The 18,272-nt window shown below is 34.8% G+C and overlaps 1 protein-coding gene across 1 annotated transcript in view; it reads left to right on the plus strand.

Moving 5' to 3' along the window:
- RPS6KA5 (ribosomal protein S6 kinase A5) overlaps positions 1-18,272 on the plus strand; it is a 144,988-nt gene that overhangs the window by 44,836 nt on the left and 81,880 nt on the right. Inside the window, exon 2 of the mRNA XM_045561970.1 lies at positions 5,473-5,544. Coding sequence (XP_045417926.1) covers positions 5,473-5,544 — 72 coding nt within the window. The remainder of the gene's footprint in view (positions 1-5,472; positions 5,545-18,272) is intronic.

The raw sequence follows: 18,272 nt of genomic DNA on the forward strand, positions 1-18,272 counted from the left end.
GATAATCAAGACAGTGAACTACTGGCATAAGGCTAGATGTAGACCACTAGAACAGACTAGGGAGTCCTGAGATAGACCCATGTTTATGTGGTCAATTGATTTTTGACAAAGGAGCCAACATAATTTAATGGTGAAAAGATAAGGTTTTATTGTTGTTGTTAAATGGTACTGGAACAACTGGATATCTGAGGAAAAAAAATGAACCATGATTTTTACCGTACACCATGTAAGAAAATTAACTTAAAATGGATCATAGACTTAATTTGAGCTAAAAGTATTAAAATTCCAGAAGAAAACAAGAGAATATCTTTGTGACATTGGGTTAGGCAAGGATTTCTTAAATAGGTTCCACAAACCATATAAAAGAAAAAATATAAAATGGACTTCACCAAAAATTTATTAAATTTGCTTTTAAAAGGATACAATTAAGAAAATTAAAGGTGAGCTATAGAACTGGAGAATGTATTTGCAAAACTTGTGCTTTTATTCAGATGTATAAAGAACTCCTGCAATAGTTAAGAAGACAAACAACTTTACAAAACATGGACAAAAGGTTTTAATAGATAATTCACAAAAGAAGATACATGAATGGCCCATAAGCTCATGAAACAATGCTCAACATTACTTGCCGTCAAGAAAATGTGAATTAAAGCCACAATAAGATACTACTTCACACCCACTAGAATGGCTAAAGTTAAAATGTCTGATATTACCATGTCTTCAGGAGGATGTGGAGCAACTGGAACTCTCATTTATTATTGATGGATGCAAAATAGTACAGCCGCTTTAATAAACAGAATGGTAATATCTTGTAAAGGTAGACACCCATGCACCATATTGTGCAGCAGCCCCACTCCTAGGTATTTACCCAAGAAAATGAAAACATACGTCCACACAAATACTTCATAATAGTCCCAAACTGCACAGCATAAATCCACTCAACACAGTCCATCAACTAGTGAATAGAAAAGCAAATTGTGTCATTATCTGTACTGTGGAATACAGCTCAGCAGTAAATAAGAATGAAGTAGTAAAATGTACACAAAAACCTGGATGAAACTCAGAGAGGTAAGGCTAAAAGAAATGAAGTTGAATGCAAAGAAACTACTTATTATATTATTTCATTTATATGAAATTCTAAAAGTTAAAACTATAATGACTGGAATTATGTTATTGGTTGCCTAATAAGTGATTGGCTTCAAAAGGACATCCAGAAACTTTTCAGGGTGATAGAACTGTTTATATCTTGCTTGTGGTAAGGTTTCATGACTGTACATGATTACTCAAATTCATCAACTATTCATTTAAATGAGTGAATTTTATTGTATGTAAATAAATCTCATATAAATGAACCTCATGTAAATAAACCTCAGTAAATCTTAAAAATATGTTCACTGTAGGTTTTTGGTGCTCAAATTTCTTCAGTTAATTTTTCCTTTGAGAACAAAATTGACCCATGAACTCTGTGCTTCTATTTATCACTTAAAAAGCAAAACAAAAAATAAAATAAAGTCAATGTTAAATGGGGAACAGTATTGTTTTTGTTATAACACTAGTGAAATTGTAATTAATTGTGTTAAATAAAAAGGTTAATATTTTTCATATCTTCAAGCTAGAAGGACATGCACCAAAGGAATGTTATCTGACAATCCCAGATAATAGCTTTGAGGACTGTGGCCAGGTTTAAGATCTTTGTATCCTTCCTTATTGTAGTTAAAACTGCTTGATCCCCAAGTGAGATTATGACAGTGAAGACAAAATAAAGGAGTACATCATTGGTCCTTGATCTTTGGTCCTATACCCCAAACTGAAGCCTTGACCTTAGTCAGCTGGGCTGGACCACCTGGACCTGGTTAAGACTTACTTGTTCCTTTGCCATAAGCAGATACCCCTTCAGCTTGTTTACTGGAATCTTACCGTTCTTAGGCAAGAAAACGCTAAGATTCCTCTGGGTAGAGTGCCATGGCTTCAGCCTAGCTCACAGCAACCTCAAACTCCTGGGCTCAAGCAATCCTACTGCCTCAGCCTCCCAAGTAGCTGGGACTACAGGCATGTGCCACCATGCCCGGCTAATTTTTTCTATATATTTTTAGTTGTCCAGATAATTTCTTTCTATTTTTTTAGTAGAGACGGGGTCTCGCTCTTGCTCAGGTTGGTCTCGAACTCCTGAGCTGAAACTATCTGCCCGTCTTGGCCTCCCAGAGTGCTAGGATTACAGGTGTGAGCCAAAGCTCAGCATTCTTGAGTTTTCCTAAGACCCGATACTTGAAGTATAGGAGAGCGAAAAAAACCTTTCCCAAATGCTGCCTTATCTGGGAACAATCTAGAAACTAAAGAGGATATAACTGGAAGATACCAGAGCTAACTTCTCATCACCTGGAATCCTTCATCCCTGAGTACAAAAGGCATTGGTGTCCTTCATCTTGAGCCCTGTCATTTCTTTTTCCCTTAGGGATAGGAGGTTGGAGAAACCTCTAGCAGGCAAAGTATTAATTTATGTCAGAAATAAAAGAGACAGTAGACTATGAACAAAAACAGCCCTTCACAGATCATCTGAAAGATCTTTGTGAATGACTAGGGTTTCCTGGATAGCCTACTTTATAAAACAAAGTGTAATTAATTTGTAACCTCTTTTAATTTTCTATGAAAGTAATTCTGTGTATCAAAAGATAGTTCCTTGGCCGGGCGAGGTCGCTCACGCCTGTAATCCTAGCCCTCTGGGAGGCCGAGGCCTGTGGATCACTTGCTGTCAGGAGTTCGAGACCAGCCTGAGCGAGACCCCGTCTCTACTAAAAATAGAAAGAAATTATCTGGCCAACTAAAAATATATATAGAAAAAATTAGCCAGGTATGGTGGCACATGCCTGTAGTCCCAGCTTACTCGGGAGGCTGAGGCAGTAGGATCGCTTAAGCCCAGGAGTTTGAGGTTGCTGTGAGCTAGGCTGACACCACGGCACTCACTCTAGCCCGGGCAACAGAGTGAGACTCTGTCTCACAAAAAAAAAAAAAAGATAGTTCCTTATCTTCTTACTCTAGCAGCAAATAAAGTTAGGGGAAAATATATAGACAATGCTTTTGGAAAGCCAGACCTTTACATACTTCAGTAAATAAAAATGACTCCTAATAGTGAGAATCAGGAATAATTATTTTTAATACATGATTTTTAATAATGTCTTAAGCTTTTTAAAATAATAATAGAATTTAACATTCAAATAGAGGAGAGCCAAATCATTTCAAAAGTGATTGTCTCTTAAGAGCTTGGCTTTTAATATAATCAGCTTGACATACTATGGGAAGATACGCTATTGTGTGTTTAAGATACTACCTATGTTTTTGATACCCATTTTAGATCTATAGTGATGTCACTGTGAACTCTAGGCTGGGCTGTGTACGTTGATTTGTTCCCACTACAAAATGATGCATTAATTAATAATCAAACTCTTAAGAACAGAAAGTAGAAGTGGTGGTTCCTAGGGCTAGAGGAAAGGGAAAAAGGGAAGTTGTTGTCCAGTGGATATAGAGTTTGTTATACAAGATAAAAAAGTTCTAGAAATCTGTTGCATAGCAATGTGCATATAGTTAACAATACTGTGCTATACACTTAAAAATGGTTAAGATGGTAAATTTTATGTATTTTGACCACAATTTAAAAAATTTTCCACGTGATAAGAAGTTAGCTCTGGCCAGGTACGATGGCTCACGCCTGTAATCCTAACACTCTGAGAGGCCAAGGTGGGAGTATCACTTGAGGCCAGGAGTTCGAGACCAGCCTGAGCAAGAGAGAGACCCCTGTCTCTACAAAAAATACAAAAATTAGTCAGGTGTGGTAGCATGCCTGTAGACTCAGCTACTTGGGAGGCTGAGGCAGGAGGATGACTGGAGCCTAGAAGTTTTAGGTTGCAGTGAGCTATGATGACGCCACCACACTCTACCTAAAGTGACAGAGTGAGACTCTGAATTGAAGGAAAAAAGTTAGCTCTGGTATGTTTAATTAAACTTTGGAAAGACATTGATACTACTTATTCCTCAAAACTTTTAATCCCATAAATTCTTAGTTGGGTCTGATTTTCTAGCTGTTGTCATCCCAAAGCATTAATTTATTTACAAACAGTTATAATAATGCTTACTCTGGCACATAGCAAGCACTGTATAAATTTAACTCATTTAATCCTTATCAACCCCTATGAGGTAGGTATTATTTTTCTGTCATTTTATTATGGACTTTTTCAGATATACAGATAATTTGAAAGAATTGTATGTCGAATACTCTTATACTCACTTTCTAGATTCTGCAATTAACATTTTGCTGTATTTGCTTTATGACATATCTATTCACATCTATAGATTTATTCATCAATTTATCTTATTTTTTTAATGCATTTCAAAGTAAATTGCAGACACCAGGATGCTTTGAGGATGAGTATTTTTGTCATCCCTATTTTGTATTATTGGGAACTGAGACACAGAGAAGTTAAATAATTTGTCACACAGCTTTTAAGTGGTATAACTAGAATTTGGATCAAGCCCTTTTTAACTACTTCTACAGAATGCTAGTTCACATAATAATAATAGATTACCATAATAATTTTGTAGGTAAACAAATAGACAGATGTAGTATCTCAGTCTTGAAGATCCACATGCATATTTTCGTAATATAGGATCTGTGAGGTTCAGCAGTAAAGAAACCATTTAACTTTGTTTAAGCCAACCATTTCTGAATTTATTCTACCAGAGCACTCTACTCCCCACCTTTTTCCCAAATATGACATCATTTAATATCTCATAGGATGGGACTAGAATTCAAGGACTATACTTTGGAAAATGCTCGTTTATAAGATATCCTAATTTTGTTTATTTAGGACAGAATACATTTTTGAAGAGTTTATATTTTTAAATATAGTACAAGAATTTTACAGCTGGCAGGGTTCTTACAGTTAACTGAGACCAACGCTTTCATTTCAGAGATAAGGAATGGATACACAGGGTGTTCAAGTGACTAATGCAAACTAATTCATGTCCAGTATTTAGTGGCAGAAGTGGAACTAGAACCCAGCCTGGAACTTGGGGATGGCATTTAGTTAATACTCAGTAAATATTTGTTGAATAAGTTAATATGTCTTCTAACCCTGTCCAGTTTTCTTTCCACTACCTATCTACATATTATAATTTTTTTCATTTTTAGATTATATTGGTCAATAGAGAGTCTATTAACACTTAAATTTATGTTAATGTAACCTTTGGTACAAATGATATGTAGATCCTCAATTCTTAAAAAAAGGCTTTATTGTAATATATAACGAACAAAAAATTGCACAAAACATAGCTGTGCCATTCAACAAGTAATTATAACGTGAACCCTGGTTTAGCTACCCAAGGCTAGAAATAGAAGGTTGCTGGAACTGCAGAGGCCCCCAGGGTCTCCTTCTATCGCTGATCCCCTTAATTATTTCTTTTTTTCTCTTTCTTTTTCAGCTAATTTAACAGGACATGCAGAGAAGGTGGGGATTGAAAATTTTGAGCTCCTGAAGGTCCTAGGAACTGGAGGTAAGTCTTGCTAATTTTTTTTTAAGGGAAAGAAAGGTACTTGTTTTTCCTATGACAAAAGATTGATAGCCCTAATACACAAATTAATTAAAATTTTAAAAAGCATGAGGAATCCAATAGGAGAACTGTCAAAGAAGATGAACAGACCATTCATAGAAGGCAAAAATTGAAAGAATTGGCAAGGATTTAGGGAAATCAATCTCTTTTACCTTGCTACTGGGAATATAAATTAGTTCAACTTTTACACAGGACACAATATTAAACTGACTAATATTTATAGAGTGCTTATTATATGCCAAGTGCTCTGTGAAGTGCTTTGTATTGATTGACTTATTTAATCTTTACTCAACTCTATTGATACTCAGTGTATATAATTTGTAATAATGAAAAACTCAAAACCCAGCAATAGGGGTTTGAGTTAAATGCAACATGGACCTGTATGTTCTATAATCTGTATAACAGGATTGAAATGATCTATATTTACTAGCATTTTTAAACTTAATAAGGTTTTTAAACATTTTTTATTTCATAATATTAAGGGGTACAAATGTTTTTGGTTACATGGATCACTTTTGTCATGGTTGAGTCATGGTTATAGGTGTGCCCATCATCCAAATAGTGTTATTCTACAGAAGAGAATGTACAGTGTACCATTTCCATGATATAAAAAATTATATAAATAAATGTCTACATGTATATATGTATGTGCAGAAATCTTTGGTATATACACCAGATGGTAACAGTGGTGGTCTCTGGGTGGTGGGATTTTAGATGGTCTTGATTTTCTGCTGTACTTTCCTGTGCCTTCTGAATTTTTGCTACCACTGCTCTTGCTGCTCAGGAATTAGGGCCAGCTTCAGGGGCATATGACCCATGCAGTTACAGACATCCCCACACTTAGAAGAGCCCCCTGTTTGGTGTAATGCTCTGCTGTCAGCTGTTCTGAAATTCTTAATAAATCATGAATAAGGCACCCCACATTTTCATTGTGCACTGGGCCCTGCCAGTTATGTAGCTGGTCTTGTCAGGTGTGTACCTTTCCTCTTCAACTCTCCCCGAAGAACGTGTTGCTCTGCAGTCACCACTGTTGTAAGGACTGGTTACTCTCATTTTCCTTCACATAAACGTACCAGGAGGCTTTTAACTCTTTTTTTCTATCCTCAGCAGGCATAGGGCTCTTTTCTTGGAAGGAGAGGCAGAGCCTCAGAAGACAGGCCGTTTTTCTTCCCGACTACAGTTTAGCTTCATGCTTTCAGGGGCCTCTGTGCTTTCTTAGAGTTCCAGCCCCTGACAGGATAGATTGTACGTGTCTATATTAGGGTATCTGCCCATATCTTCCAAAATGCCAAACCTTTTAGCAAGAGGAAAATCCTTTCTCCTGGATTTCCTAATCAATCCCAGCCACTGCCCTAGCCTCATACTATGTTTAAATTCATGTTTGTAAGTTGTCTTTAGGTCATTCATTAATGAGCCTTCATGCCTGGGGCCTTGCCATACTAGGTCTTCATAACCTCCTTGAGTAGTTTAGCATGTCATATAGACTCAACCTTTGCAGCTACCAATGAATAATCCCAATGAATAGTTTATTCCCATCTACTAAGCATTTTTTTGTCAGAAAGAATTTGGTGTAATTGTCAATTTGGAGATTTTATTAGGCAATTTCACCTTCAGATCATTTGTAAAGATGTATTTTTTTAAAACTAGCTCCAGCCTACCCTGTCCCTAAGAAGTCATGCTTTCAAAATATCAAAATAATATCCTTTATTCCTACCTTCATTTCCCATTTCAAAGGCAGTGTCTATCCAAAAGGGAAAGAGGGTTACAGTTCAATGGTAACGCAATTCCCTTAAAAATAGTATTTGTGACATCTGGTCAACAGCTTTTTAAGGTCAGTTTATATTATAAATAAATTGTTTTTATATTATCTGTTTTGTCTTCATTTTTTTGGTAATAGCTTTATTGAGATGTAACTCACATACCATATAGTTCACCGATTTAAAGTGTACAATTCAGTGGTTTTAGTATATTCAAAAAACTGCACAGCTATCACTACAATCAATTTTGTAACATTTTCTCTACCCTCAATCCTTTAGCTGTTACTTCCCAAGCTCACTATAGATTTGAAGAAAATTATGTAGACTATGGAATGGAGAAAAAAAATGGCATATATAAGGGAGAGATTAAGACATAGAGAATAGACAGAGAAGATGTAACATTTGTCTAATTAGAGTTCCAGAAGGAGCTCATAGAATGGGCAAAGTCACTATTCAAAGGCATAATAGCTGAGAATTTACTAGAATTAATTAAATATATGAATTTGCAGATATTGGAAACACAGAAAATCCCAAGTAGACAAGTAAAAAAAAAATTTTTATGTAGATTCATTAGAGAGAAACTGATGAACAAAAGAGACAGATAAATTCCTAAAAAGTAGCCACAGAGAAAAGAAATGCTTATAAAGGAACAACGATTAAACAATTAATTTTTCAGCAGCAAAAATAGAAGCTGTAGGAGAGTGGAATACAATCTTCAAAATGCCCAGAGAAAATAACAGTTAATCTAGAATTGTATACCCAGCAAAACTGTTTCCAGAAGTGTGGGCAAAATACACATTTTCAGAGATACAAAACTTGGGTGTGTTTTCTACCAATAGGTCCTCACTAAAAGCCTTTCTAAAGGATGTAGTTTTAGGGAGAAGGAAAATGATCCCTGGAGAATTTCTGAGGTACAAAAAGAATTGGTGAACAAACAAAATCTAAGCAGTACTGACTGTGTGAAGCTGTATTCGTGATGCCTCATTTGTGGGGTTAAGAAAAGAAAACTGAAAAATTAGATAAAATAGCATATAATTTGGGAGATGACAGGAGTTAGCGTTCCGAGGTAGTGTTCTTCAAAGTTTAACAAGTGTAGGAATCTTGTAGTGTGTATAATACCAAACTGGCTGAAAAAGGAATCATAAAGAAATTGGTCAGTAAGTAAAAATCAAGATACGGGGTACAGTTTTAAGAATGAGTTCTGCCAAACGTTCAAGGCATAGATAATTCTAATCTTCTACAGACTCTTTCAGATAATAGAAAAAGAATTATTTTCCCCAAGTCATTGTATGAGGCTAGTATAACTTTGATTCCAAAAAACTCACTTGGACAGTATGAGGAAGGAAAAGTATCTACTTGTTTCCTGTATGTGAAATTTTTAATATCAAATTTATAAAATCAAATGTTGTGTATATGTTCTTTTAACACATTTAATACTTTGATTCATTATCTACCTGAGCTTTGAGTGGTTTGATCACATGCCTTTAAGACAATTCTGCAAAGTTTTGCATTTCCATTTCATCCTGTTCACTGTCCTATAAAGGGTCTGTTGTCAGCCATGGATACTGCTTTTCCTTTTTGTCAGTGGACAGATAGTGCTCTTATGAGAAGATGGAATAACTAAAAAATGTCATTGTAGGTACTTCTGTATTTAAAAATCACACTTTTGATGACTAAATGGAGTAGGTGGAAACTTTTATTATGAGTATAATAAAATCTCAATTTTTATTCAAAAATTTCACCACTAATCTTTCAGTTTCATTACCTTTTTAAGATAATTTTTTTCAGCACTACTGAGAATAATAGAAAAGCCTCATCAGATGTCTTTATATGTCATGTAAGGTTTTCTTTGAAAATGAAACTGAAAACTCTTTTGATGAATTAATTTATATATTTGAACTAGAAAAAATGCTATTCGGATATCTTGAAGACTTTGTGGAATATTTGAATATGAAAGATTTACTTTTTATTCTCATACTTAAATGCATATAATAGTCATAAAAATTCTCTTTTACTCAGAGTATTGATTTGTTTCTCTTTTGAGTGATCTTGTTTCCTTTGGTTTATCACTAATTTATTGGTCAGTTTCCTGCTAGAAACTTTGAAATAATTTTTGATTCTTCTCTATTTTGGCCTCTTCATTTCTAGTTTCTTACAAAGTTCTATAATTTTTCCTTCAAAATAACCCTTGAATTTACCTTTTTGTTTTTGTTCCTAGGTGCCATTGCTCATTTTACCTTATATATGGATTGTTGCAAAGGATGTCTTAACTGGGCTGCGTTTCTGCAGGCTCTCTTCTCCATTTTATGCATTGTAATACTATATTCTATAATAAATAATATGCAGCCTTATTAAAATACAACATTATTGTGCAATTCTCCTGTTTAAGAACATTACAGTACCTTTTCCCCCAGTTCATTATTCAAGTCCAAATTCTTGCCTTGCTTTTAGTTTCCCGTCTTTTTTTCCAAGTAACCCTGATACTCTGCCTGCCTTCTAGTCTAGTTTATTTTCTTTTACCCCCCTACAATTATGTGTACTTTCCCACCCTCTGAAGCCTTGCCTTATCTTGTTCCCCCAGCTATAGTGCTCCTTCTCTTTTCCAGCTGTCCTGCCCACATTGCTTCATTCCCTGAATTGTTGCACTGAGAGCCCTTCTTAGAGAACATAGCAATGAGTTGTTCTTGGAACTTTGCTTCACATCTGCTATCTTTCTCCTAGATTATAGGCTTTTAAGATCATCCATCTATATTTTTTCCAACCCTGTTACCCTGCTCCTTCCCATAGCAGTATGAAGTATAATAATGATCTAAAAAACATATCATTTATGCTATTATCTCTAACATTATTCTTCAGATTGTTACTCCAAAGTCCAGGAAATATCTTTGGTTCATCTTTTAGAATTATTTTGTTTCATGATGAAATTTTGGATTATTTTTGGGAATAATGATTCTGTTTTTATTTGTAAAAATTTCTTTCCTTTTCTACTGCCTTTCTTTTGACAATTTTGCTTTCTTTGAGATATCTGTCCAAGTATAGGAGAAGAAAGTCTTTAAATGCACCTGTTTGTGTGCATTATTAGTAATTCTGATAATGAAGTGGAGCATGAAAGTCTCAGCCAAAGGACTTTAGTATTCTCTGAATTTTCTTTATTCATCATACGTGGTCATGCACTTTGGAGATCTGATGTGGTCTTTTCTTAGCATGACAGAAAAGAAAAAAGAAAAATTTTGCCACGTAACCATAGCAGGTATAGCCATGTTAATTTACTGTTCCAGTTTTGTGCTTTCACCTGGTGTGGAGTGTGTGGGTATCAAGAATGACTTAGAAGACTCAGGTTTGAATCTTGATACTATCATTGCTTAACTTGAATTTCTTGAGTAAATCATACGAACTCTGAGCACAAGTCCCTTTTGTCATAAGTTAATAATACCTATCTCACAATGTTGTTATAAAAATAATGAGATAATAGATACGAATTGCCAATTGCTAAATAGCCATCAGTTGTAGTTATCTGTTTAACAGAGAATACCATTGTAAAGCTGTAACCTAACTAGGAAAAACAAAATTATTAGCACTTAACTCAAAAGGAGAGATTATGAGTTATTTTATATAGTCACTCACTTTGTTAGCATCTCTGGGAGTAATTTCACCTAGGATGATATTTCTAATAATAAAAATTTAGCAAATGAAAAAATATCTCATAAATGAAATGTTGGTAGTTGAAATTTTATTAGCATTTATAAGAACTTGATTTGTATATTACCTTAAAAATAACATATCAAATGAAAAGATTATATTTATCTCTTACCTTTCTTCTCTTGACTATTCAAACATCTTAGGTTCTGAACAACCTTAGTGTATTATAGGTTAACAGTCTTATACTAAAATATATATCATATGAGTAATAAAATGTTTGGATTGCCTGATACATAGTAATTGCTATATAAGTTTTAGCTATTATTGTGGAAGCTAAAAAGGGACGTAGCTCAGCTTCTAAAAGAGCTAATATTATGTGTTACCATACTCTCAGCTTAGCTTGATACATAAGTGAATGTCATTTCTTAATGAATATTTTATTGTAAAGCCTAAAATATGTCCTGCAACAGGAGAACAACCACCACCAAAGGTCTTCCTAGTTTCAGGCTGGTCCTTGCTAATACATTTCCACACCACAGCCAAAGTGATCTTTCCGAAATACAAATTTGATCATGTCACTTTTCTATTTAAAACTTTTAAGTTCATTCCCATTGCTGTTGGGATTCATTCATTCACATGTATTTACTGAGAGGCAGGCACTGTGCTGGGTGCTGGGGATGGAGTAGTAAGTATTTAAAAATATATATTACATGTAACCTCACAAATTGAATAATACAGATCTGGTCTTCATGTAATGTAGAATTATTTCTGGATTCATCAAACCTTGGAGTGAGTGCTGGCAAAGTGTAGAAAGAAAGTCAAAGTGCCTTTCCCACAGCTGTGTCTAATAAGCAGTAACCATTTGTGCCTACCTTGGTCCCTCGTGCCCTATCAAGAAGTTCACTTTTTCCTTATCATGTAGATTTCTTTTCTTTCTTTCTTTTCTTTTTTCTTTTTTCAATCATCTAATCAGTAGCAGATCTTGCAAGTTGTTCTGTGGAAATACTGGTTTATCCAGTAGAGAGTGGATAAATCTTTGGGCTTTTTACCCCAGCCTTAAGTGCGATGTTGAAATGTAGTTTGCGCTATTTCTTTACTGATTGGTCCCAGACAATATGAAAATCTCCCTGATAGGATAGTCTTGTTTTGTAAGACTTTTTTTACAGCAGATTTTCAGAAACACATTTCATTTATTAAATAAGACATACGTCTATTTTTTCCGGGGTAGTTTGCCACTAGAGGGTGCTGGAAATTGCACCAGACAATGTAAAGATACTGCTACTTTTTGTGTGACATGATAGCGATGAAAAAAACTTTGGTTGAATCATGTAAAAGACAGTTTTTAAAAGTATGATGACTTAGCCATCATTTGTCACTTTATTATTTTAAGTGTTTGGAAAGTATCCCTATTAAAATAGTACCTTTAAAAGCATGTATTCATTAAATTGTCAAAATTGTCATTCAAAAATCTATACTTTTGGATCTGTGTGTACCCATCATACCTGATGTTTCAGTGTAAGCCTATGTTTTTTATGTAAATCTTAGAGGTCAAATGTTTGTGTTGTTTTATGCCATAATTAAAAGTTGATTCCATATGAAGGTGTTGATTGACATTGTCTCTCTATTGTAAATGTAATTTGATTTATCATTGATGCTGTATTAGGTCATGTTAGCTCAAAGCACAGCCCAGGACAGGGATTTGGGCACATGTGATTTATTGCCGGAGTGCTTTCAGGAGAAAGAGAGTGAGGGAAGCAGAATGGGCAGGGGAAGAGTCTAAGCAAGCATGTGGTCTAACCTGGGTATAGATTCAGCCTGAACTAATGGGAAGTTTTGGAGCAAGGGCGAGGAGGTAGACTTTCTATGCCCATGGTAGTCATTGGCTGTGGGCTGTTGGAGTGGGGGTGGAGTAGGAAATGGTGGCACATAACTTCCCAGGGGAGGTGACTCCTGCCCACCTTAGGCCTTTCTCCAGAGAAGGGGGCAGCTGTGGGCCATTAGCAGCCAATACTCAGCAGCTGGACTATAGATATCCCAGCCTGCAAAGGGGATCTGGCAGGGTACCGTCAGCATCCACTACAGATGGTCATTAACTCCAGCAGTTAAGACATAACCATTTAGTTAGGGAAACAGCTTGTTTGTGGAGATATAAATAGAGACTTATTTATGAATATGCTTCTTAGTCTTCCTTGATTCTTGTTTTGCTGTTCTTATTTTTTAGTAAGATTCTCTTGTAACCAAATCCATGGATAGTTATCTCCAAGTTTAGACTTTGCAATAGGACATAGTTTCCTTTTGCAGCTTTTTCTTCTTTCCAGATGGACCAGAACTCTTTGGTTTTCAAGTCATTTGGGACCAGGGGTAAGAAATGGCCTATGAATCACATGGATCATCCGTATGAAGACAGTCAGGAGTTAGCCACAGCTACATCCATGCATGCAGTTACAAGCTGGTTTAATGCATGTAGAGTCTCAGGACTTTCTCTGAAATTCAGGAAGTGCTAGGAGAAAGATTATTATACAATTAGTCCAGCTAATGCAGTATATATAAATGGAATCTATATGTAATTAGTCCCTTAAGTATTTTTACTTTCAACCTTTTACATATTAAGTCTTTTTTCTGGAGCTGTCACCATCCATGAAAAAATGTTCTGATTTGTGCCTCTGATTCTGCTGTATGACTGTTGTTGACCACTAAAATGGTTATGCAAGTGAGTCAAATGGCTCTGATTAATTTAAAAACTAAAATAGAATTAAATCTAGAATAGCGGTACTTTTATTATGTATTTCTTACCTAAAGAGAATATAAATGTTTATGCCTAAAACAAATGACCTACCTCAGAAAAATTACTGCTTGTGATTTCATATGCTTTTACATCAGTTTATTTAAACAAACATATTTTGGGTTCATAGCTTTTCTTTAATGTTTGAAGAGTAAGCTATTTTTATTCAGCCTAAGCTTTTTAATCTTAGAAATTTTGTTTTTTTGATTTCACAAATCCTGCCAACAATAGCTAACTTAAAAAATAGTTATATTAAATTCCTCAAATTCTCCATTTTTACTTTAAAATTATATTGAAATACTTGTACATTTAAAAAAAAATATTTGAAGTGTAGTGCGCAATTGAGATATCTGTTGTATAAAGGAATTTAAGAATCATTGCTTGTTTGATAAATATGTAAAATCTGATGCATTTTATTTTAAATGTGTTTTGAAATTTACCTGTTTTTAAGGGGCTTTCAAAGATAACAAAATTTTTTAAAAAGTAACCTTAAAGAACTAAAAGAGAGAAAAAATGAAGACAGAACAAAAGCCAGATTAAAGGAAAGGGAAATAGTTGTTGGACATCTGGGATGAGATAGTCATTGCAATTGAGTCTTAAATTTAACTCTGAGGTTACTAAGAGGTAAAGCAAAAGGGAAAATTCTTTGACCTATATAATTTATTTTTTAAATAAGGGTGCTGTATAAGCTCATTTAGAATAGTAGCTTTCAAGCTTTTAAAATTATCAACCATAGCAAGAAATAGGTGCATTTTTATATTGCAACTTAGTGTAAGTATTTATGTATGTGTGTAGACACATACACACACACACACACACACACACACACACACACACTTTTTTCACTAATGTTTATACAGTGTTTGTTAACTGCCAAGCCCTATTCTAGATTCTTATATTAATGTATTTAGTCCCCAAACCATATGATTATCAGAATTGTTACTATCCCTAATGAGGGAATTGAGACAGAAATATGTTAAATATTTTGCCCATGTCACACTGTTAGTAAAGAGCATATCTAAGATTCAAACCCAGGCAGTCTGGCAGTCACTAAAGTCTGTTTTTTACCATTGTTCTAAACTGTTCCTCTTTTCCCTCCAGTTTACTCAGATTTGCTTACATTCATATATATATATACACATATTTGCATGTGTTTATAAAGAAGAAAAAAAATTTTCTTGAAACACTTTTAGTATATCCGGTTCTATATCAGTTTTTTAAAATGCTAGTTGAACCCACTGAATTGATACCATCATCCACTAATGGGTCACAGCCCACAGTTTGAAAAAAACATGGTCTGCAGAGACTTTTAACAAGCACTGAAATTATCATATGGCTCCTATATTGTGGGAATTAAATCATATGAAAATATTAGCATCTTTGACAAAAGAAACAGATTCTCAAAAAGGCGTAATTCTTTTTTAAAAATGTAGTCTCTTTAAAAAGTGACACACACAAGATTAAACCTCACTTTACTGACATCCTTCTGAGTAGAACTTAGCTACTGCTATAGTCCCAGTGAGGTGCTTTCTGTTGATCTGTCTTCAAACAATAGATTTTAGAGAATTTACTGGGATAGACAGTAGGGTTCTTTTTGATTCTGAGATCCAATCAGATGTTTCAGATGAGCCTTTAGAAGTACAAAATTATAGCCAGTCACTTTCACGTTGAACTCTGAATGTTTGCTTTTTGTGTACAGACTGTGCTGCAGTAACGCTAAAATGAAGCAGCTTCTCTGAGAATCCTTCAATGACGATGGTTTTACTGGGGCATTGATATATACCACCCTGGTATTACTTACTGTGTACATTTGGCTGCCTATTAACCAGACCAGCTTTCCAGGACAGGACAAGTGAAACTTAGAGTTCCACGAGTATGTTTCTTGTTCAGTTCCATTTCTGGCACTGTTCTCTTAGGGTGAATGAGGTTCTTCAGGGGAAGAGGGTGGGGATGCACAGGTGGATTGACTGTTGGAGCTGGGAGTTAGTGTGCAGTACATATCACATGTGGAAAGAAAGATGGGAATCTTTCCCCACGTTAAATTACATATGAGGGAGGGATGTGGCTAGGCATCGTAATTGGTTCTTACGTAGTTGCGGCAGATTACAAAGCAGTGGCCATATATAGATGTCATTATGTTAAGATATTTTCCTGTTCTAAAATGGTGGCAGCTAGGTTTCCTAAGTTCACTTTCACCAGGGAATGTAGCCAGGAGTCAGATTTAATACCAAAATTAAAAGAGATTACTTCATTCAAGTTCATTGCTTCTTCCTAAAAGGGAAAGAGTTGGCCAATTGTGGCTCTGTAATATGGATCTGAATTGCTAGATTATTTTGCTAAAGACCCAGCTTCAACTTCAGGTTGAAATTGTCAACTGAGAGAAGGCTATTTTGCAGTACATTGCAGAGCTCTTTCTTTGGTCTTATTTACTTGCTTGTTTGTTCATTTTTTAAAATGCATTGAGGATTATTTGATTTTCTATGACCTGCCAGCTTCAGAGTTGTGTGCTAATGATACAGTCACACAAATAAATTACATTTCTGATGATTTCTATATTAGAGAAACACATGGGGTTATGAGAACCTTAAATGAGAGGGGTTTTTCTAGTCTGGGAAGTCAGAAAAGGATTATTGATTTGAGTTCTGAAGGAGTTAGCTAAATGAGATGGTGGGAAGGTAGAGAGAGTTAGATAGAAGCCAGATAATTTGGAAGCTTGAAGCTGTGTTAAGGATGCTCTTTATCATAAGAGCAATGGGAAATCAGGTGTTTTAAGCCAGAGGGTTGTATTTTTATCAACAATTTAGGTGATGGCATAAAAGGCATACTTACCAGATTGAGGATGTAAGCATACTGGGAGGCATAGCTAGATGGTTGATGCCCAAGTCACCATTTCATGCATTTCTAATAATCTGGAAGGATGAATTTCAGCAGTGATTAATATGATCCTTCAGTTATTAGAAACTCTCATATGACACAATTGGTACTTGTCAATCAAAAAATGTTGGTTCAAGTGGGAATCACTAAAAGAGGAGATATACATATATTTGAACATATTATTTTTTTACTTAAAATGTTTAAATATACATTCATTTACCAATCTTTGGATGTAGGCACAGGACTCTTTGAGAATAGATTTATAAACAGTGGTATATTTTGCACAAAGCACAATTGAATGCATCATGTAAATTAACAGTTTCAGATTCTTTAAAGTGAGAACCAGACACATTTAAAGTAATCTGAGTACCAAATCCTTTTAGATTTTCACAGTTCTTCCCCCTAGCCTTTTATAATTGTTTCACTCACACCTAATTTTCTAGCAGTTCCTTTTTTTAAAAAAATGCATCTTGCTTTTATCTAGTCTTTTCAAAGCATTCAACCTCATTTTTCTGTTCTTTCATATTCATATTTCAGTGGTTTATGTAATATGTAATGAAATTATATAATAAGAATAACATATACAACAAGCATAAACACAGAAGGCAACAAAGGTCAGTGACTGGTGTGGAACTGCATGGAGGCAGAAGCACATGGGTGACCTAGTCATGTGGGCAGTCAGTCGGCTGTTTACAGAGGGAAAGGGGGTATCAGTTAGTCTGGAGAGTTGGCTAAGTGGAAGTCACTTAGAGAGTTTCTGCTGTTTGTTTTTTTTAAAGCGTTAGCTTAAGTATAATAGTTTATAAGTTTCTGTGAACCCAAAGTGTGGCATGGCTAGTAAGCAGTATATAGAATGTATATAGTTTTAAGCTGCATTAATAAAGTTTGAATGACAGAAAATGTTGGTCTCACAGTGGTTTAGCCATTTGGGTTCTAGTGAGAGCAACATGTCTAAGTTGAAAACACTCTAAGGAAGGACATAAATCAGAGGCCTCTGAACAATTGCTCTTAAGCTTTTAGGGCTCCAGGCTACTTCCTCCAGAATAATGCATGTAAACGCATACACTTGTAATATTTTGCATGCATTTGATTATATTGCATTGAAAATTGATTGCTTTTACAGACAGACCATAAAAATATTTTTAATACATTAACCTCATTTTCATTTTAATGTGAACATTAAAAACTATTTCCTGAACATTTTTAATAAATTCAAATTTTACAAATAAAGTGAAAAGAACAGTTTAATTATGCTCAAGGTAAATTTCAGCAAGAAGACTGCTTTTGCTTGGCTTAAAAAAGAATGTGAAATTGTACAGTGGTTTTTGACATGGCAGCATGAATGTCTTCTTGTTTTAAAACTGTCAGTCATTTTTAATTTTTTTATTATGGCAACAAGTATTAAAAACCTGATTCATAATGATAATTGTGGCAAATGGAATAAGAGTCCTACATTTAGAAAAGCAAACTGAGAAGAGACCTATTCTAAGGAACCAGAAATTTCTCCATAATACTTCCTTTGGTTCATTTTGCATTATTTCCTTTATTATCAAAGCCACTTAAATCATTATTAACAAGGTTGGTCAACATTGTGCTGTCTACATCAGGTAGAATAGAAT

This window comes from Lemur catta, chromosome 1 (genome assembly GCF_020740605.2).
Source record: "Lemur catta isolate mLemCat1 chromosome 1, mLemCat1.pri, whole genome shotgun sequence".
Taxonomy (NCBI): Eukaryota; Metazoa; Chordata; class Mammalia; order Primates; family Lemuridae; genus Lemur; species Lemur catta.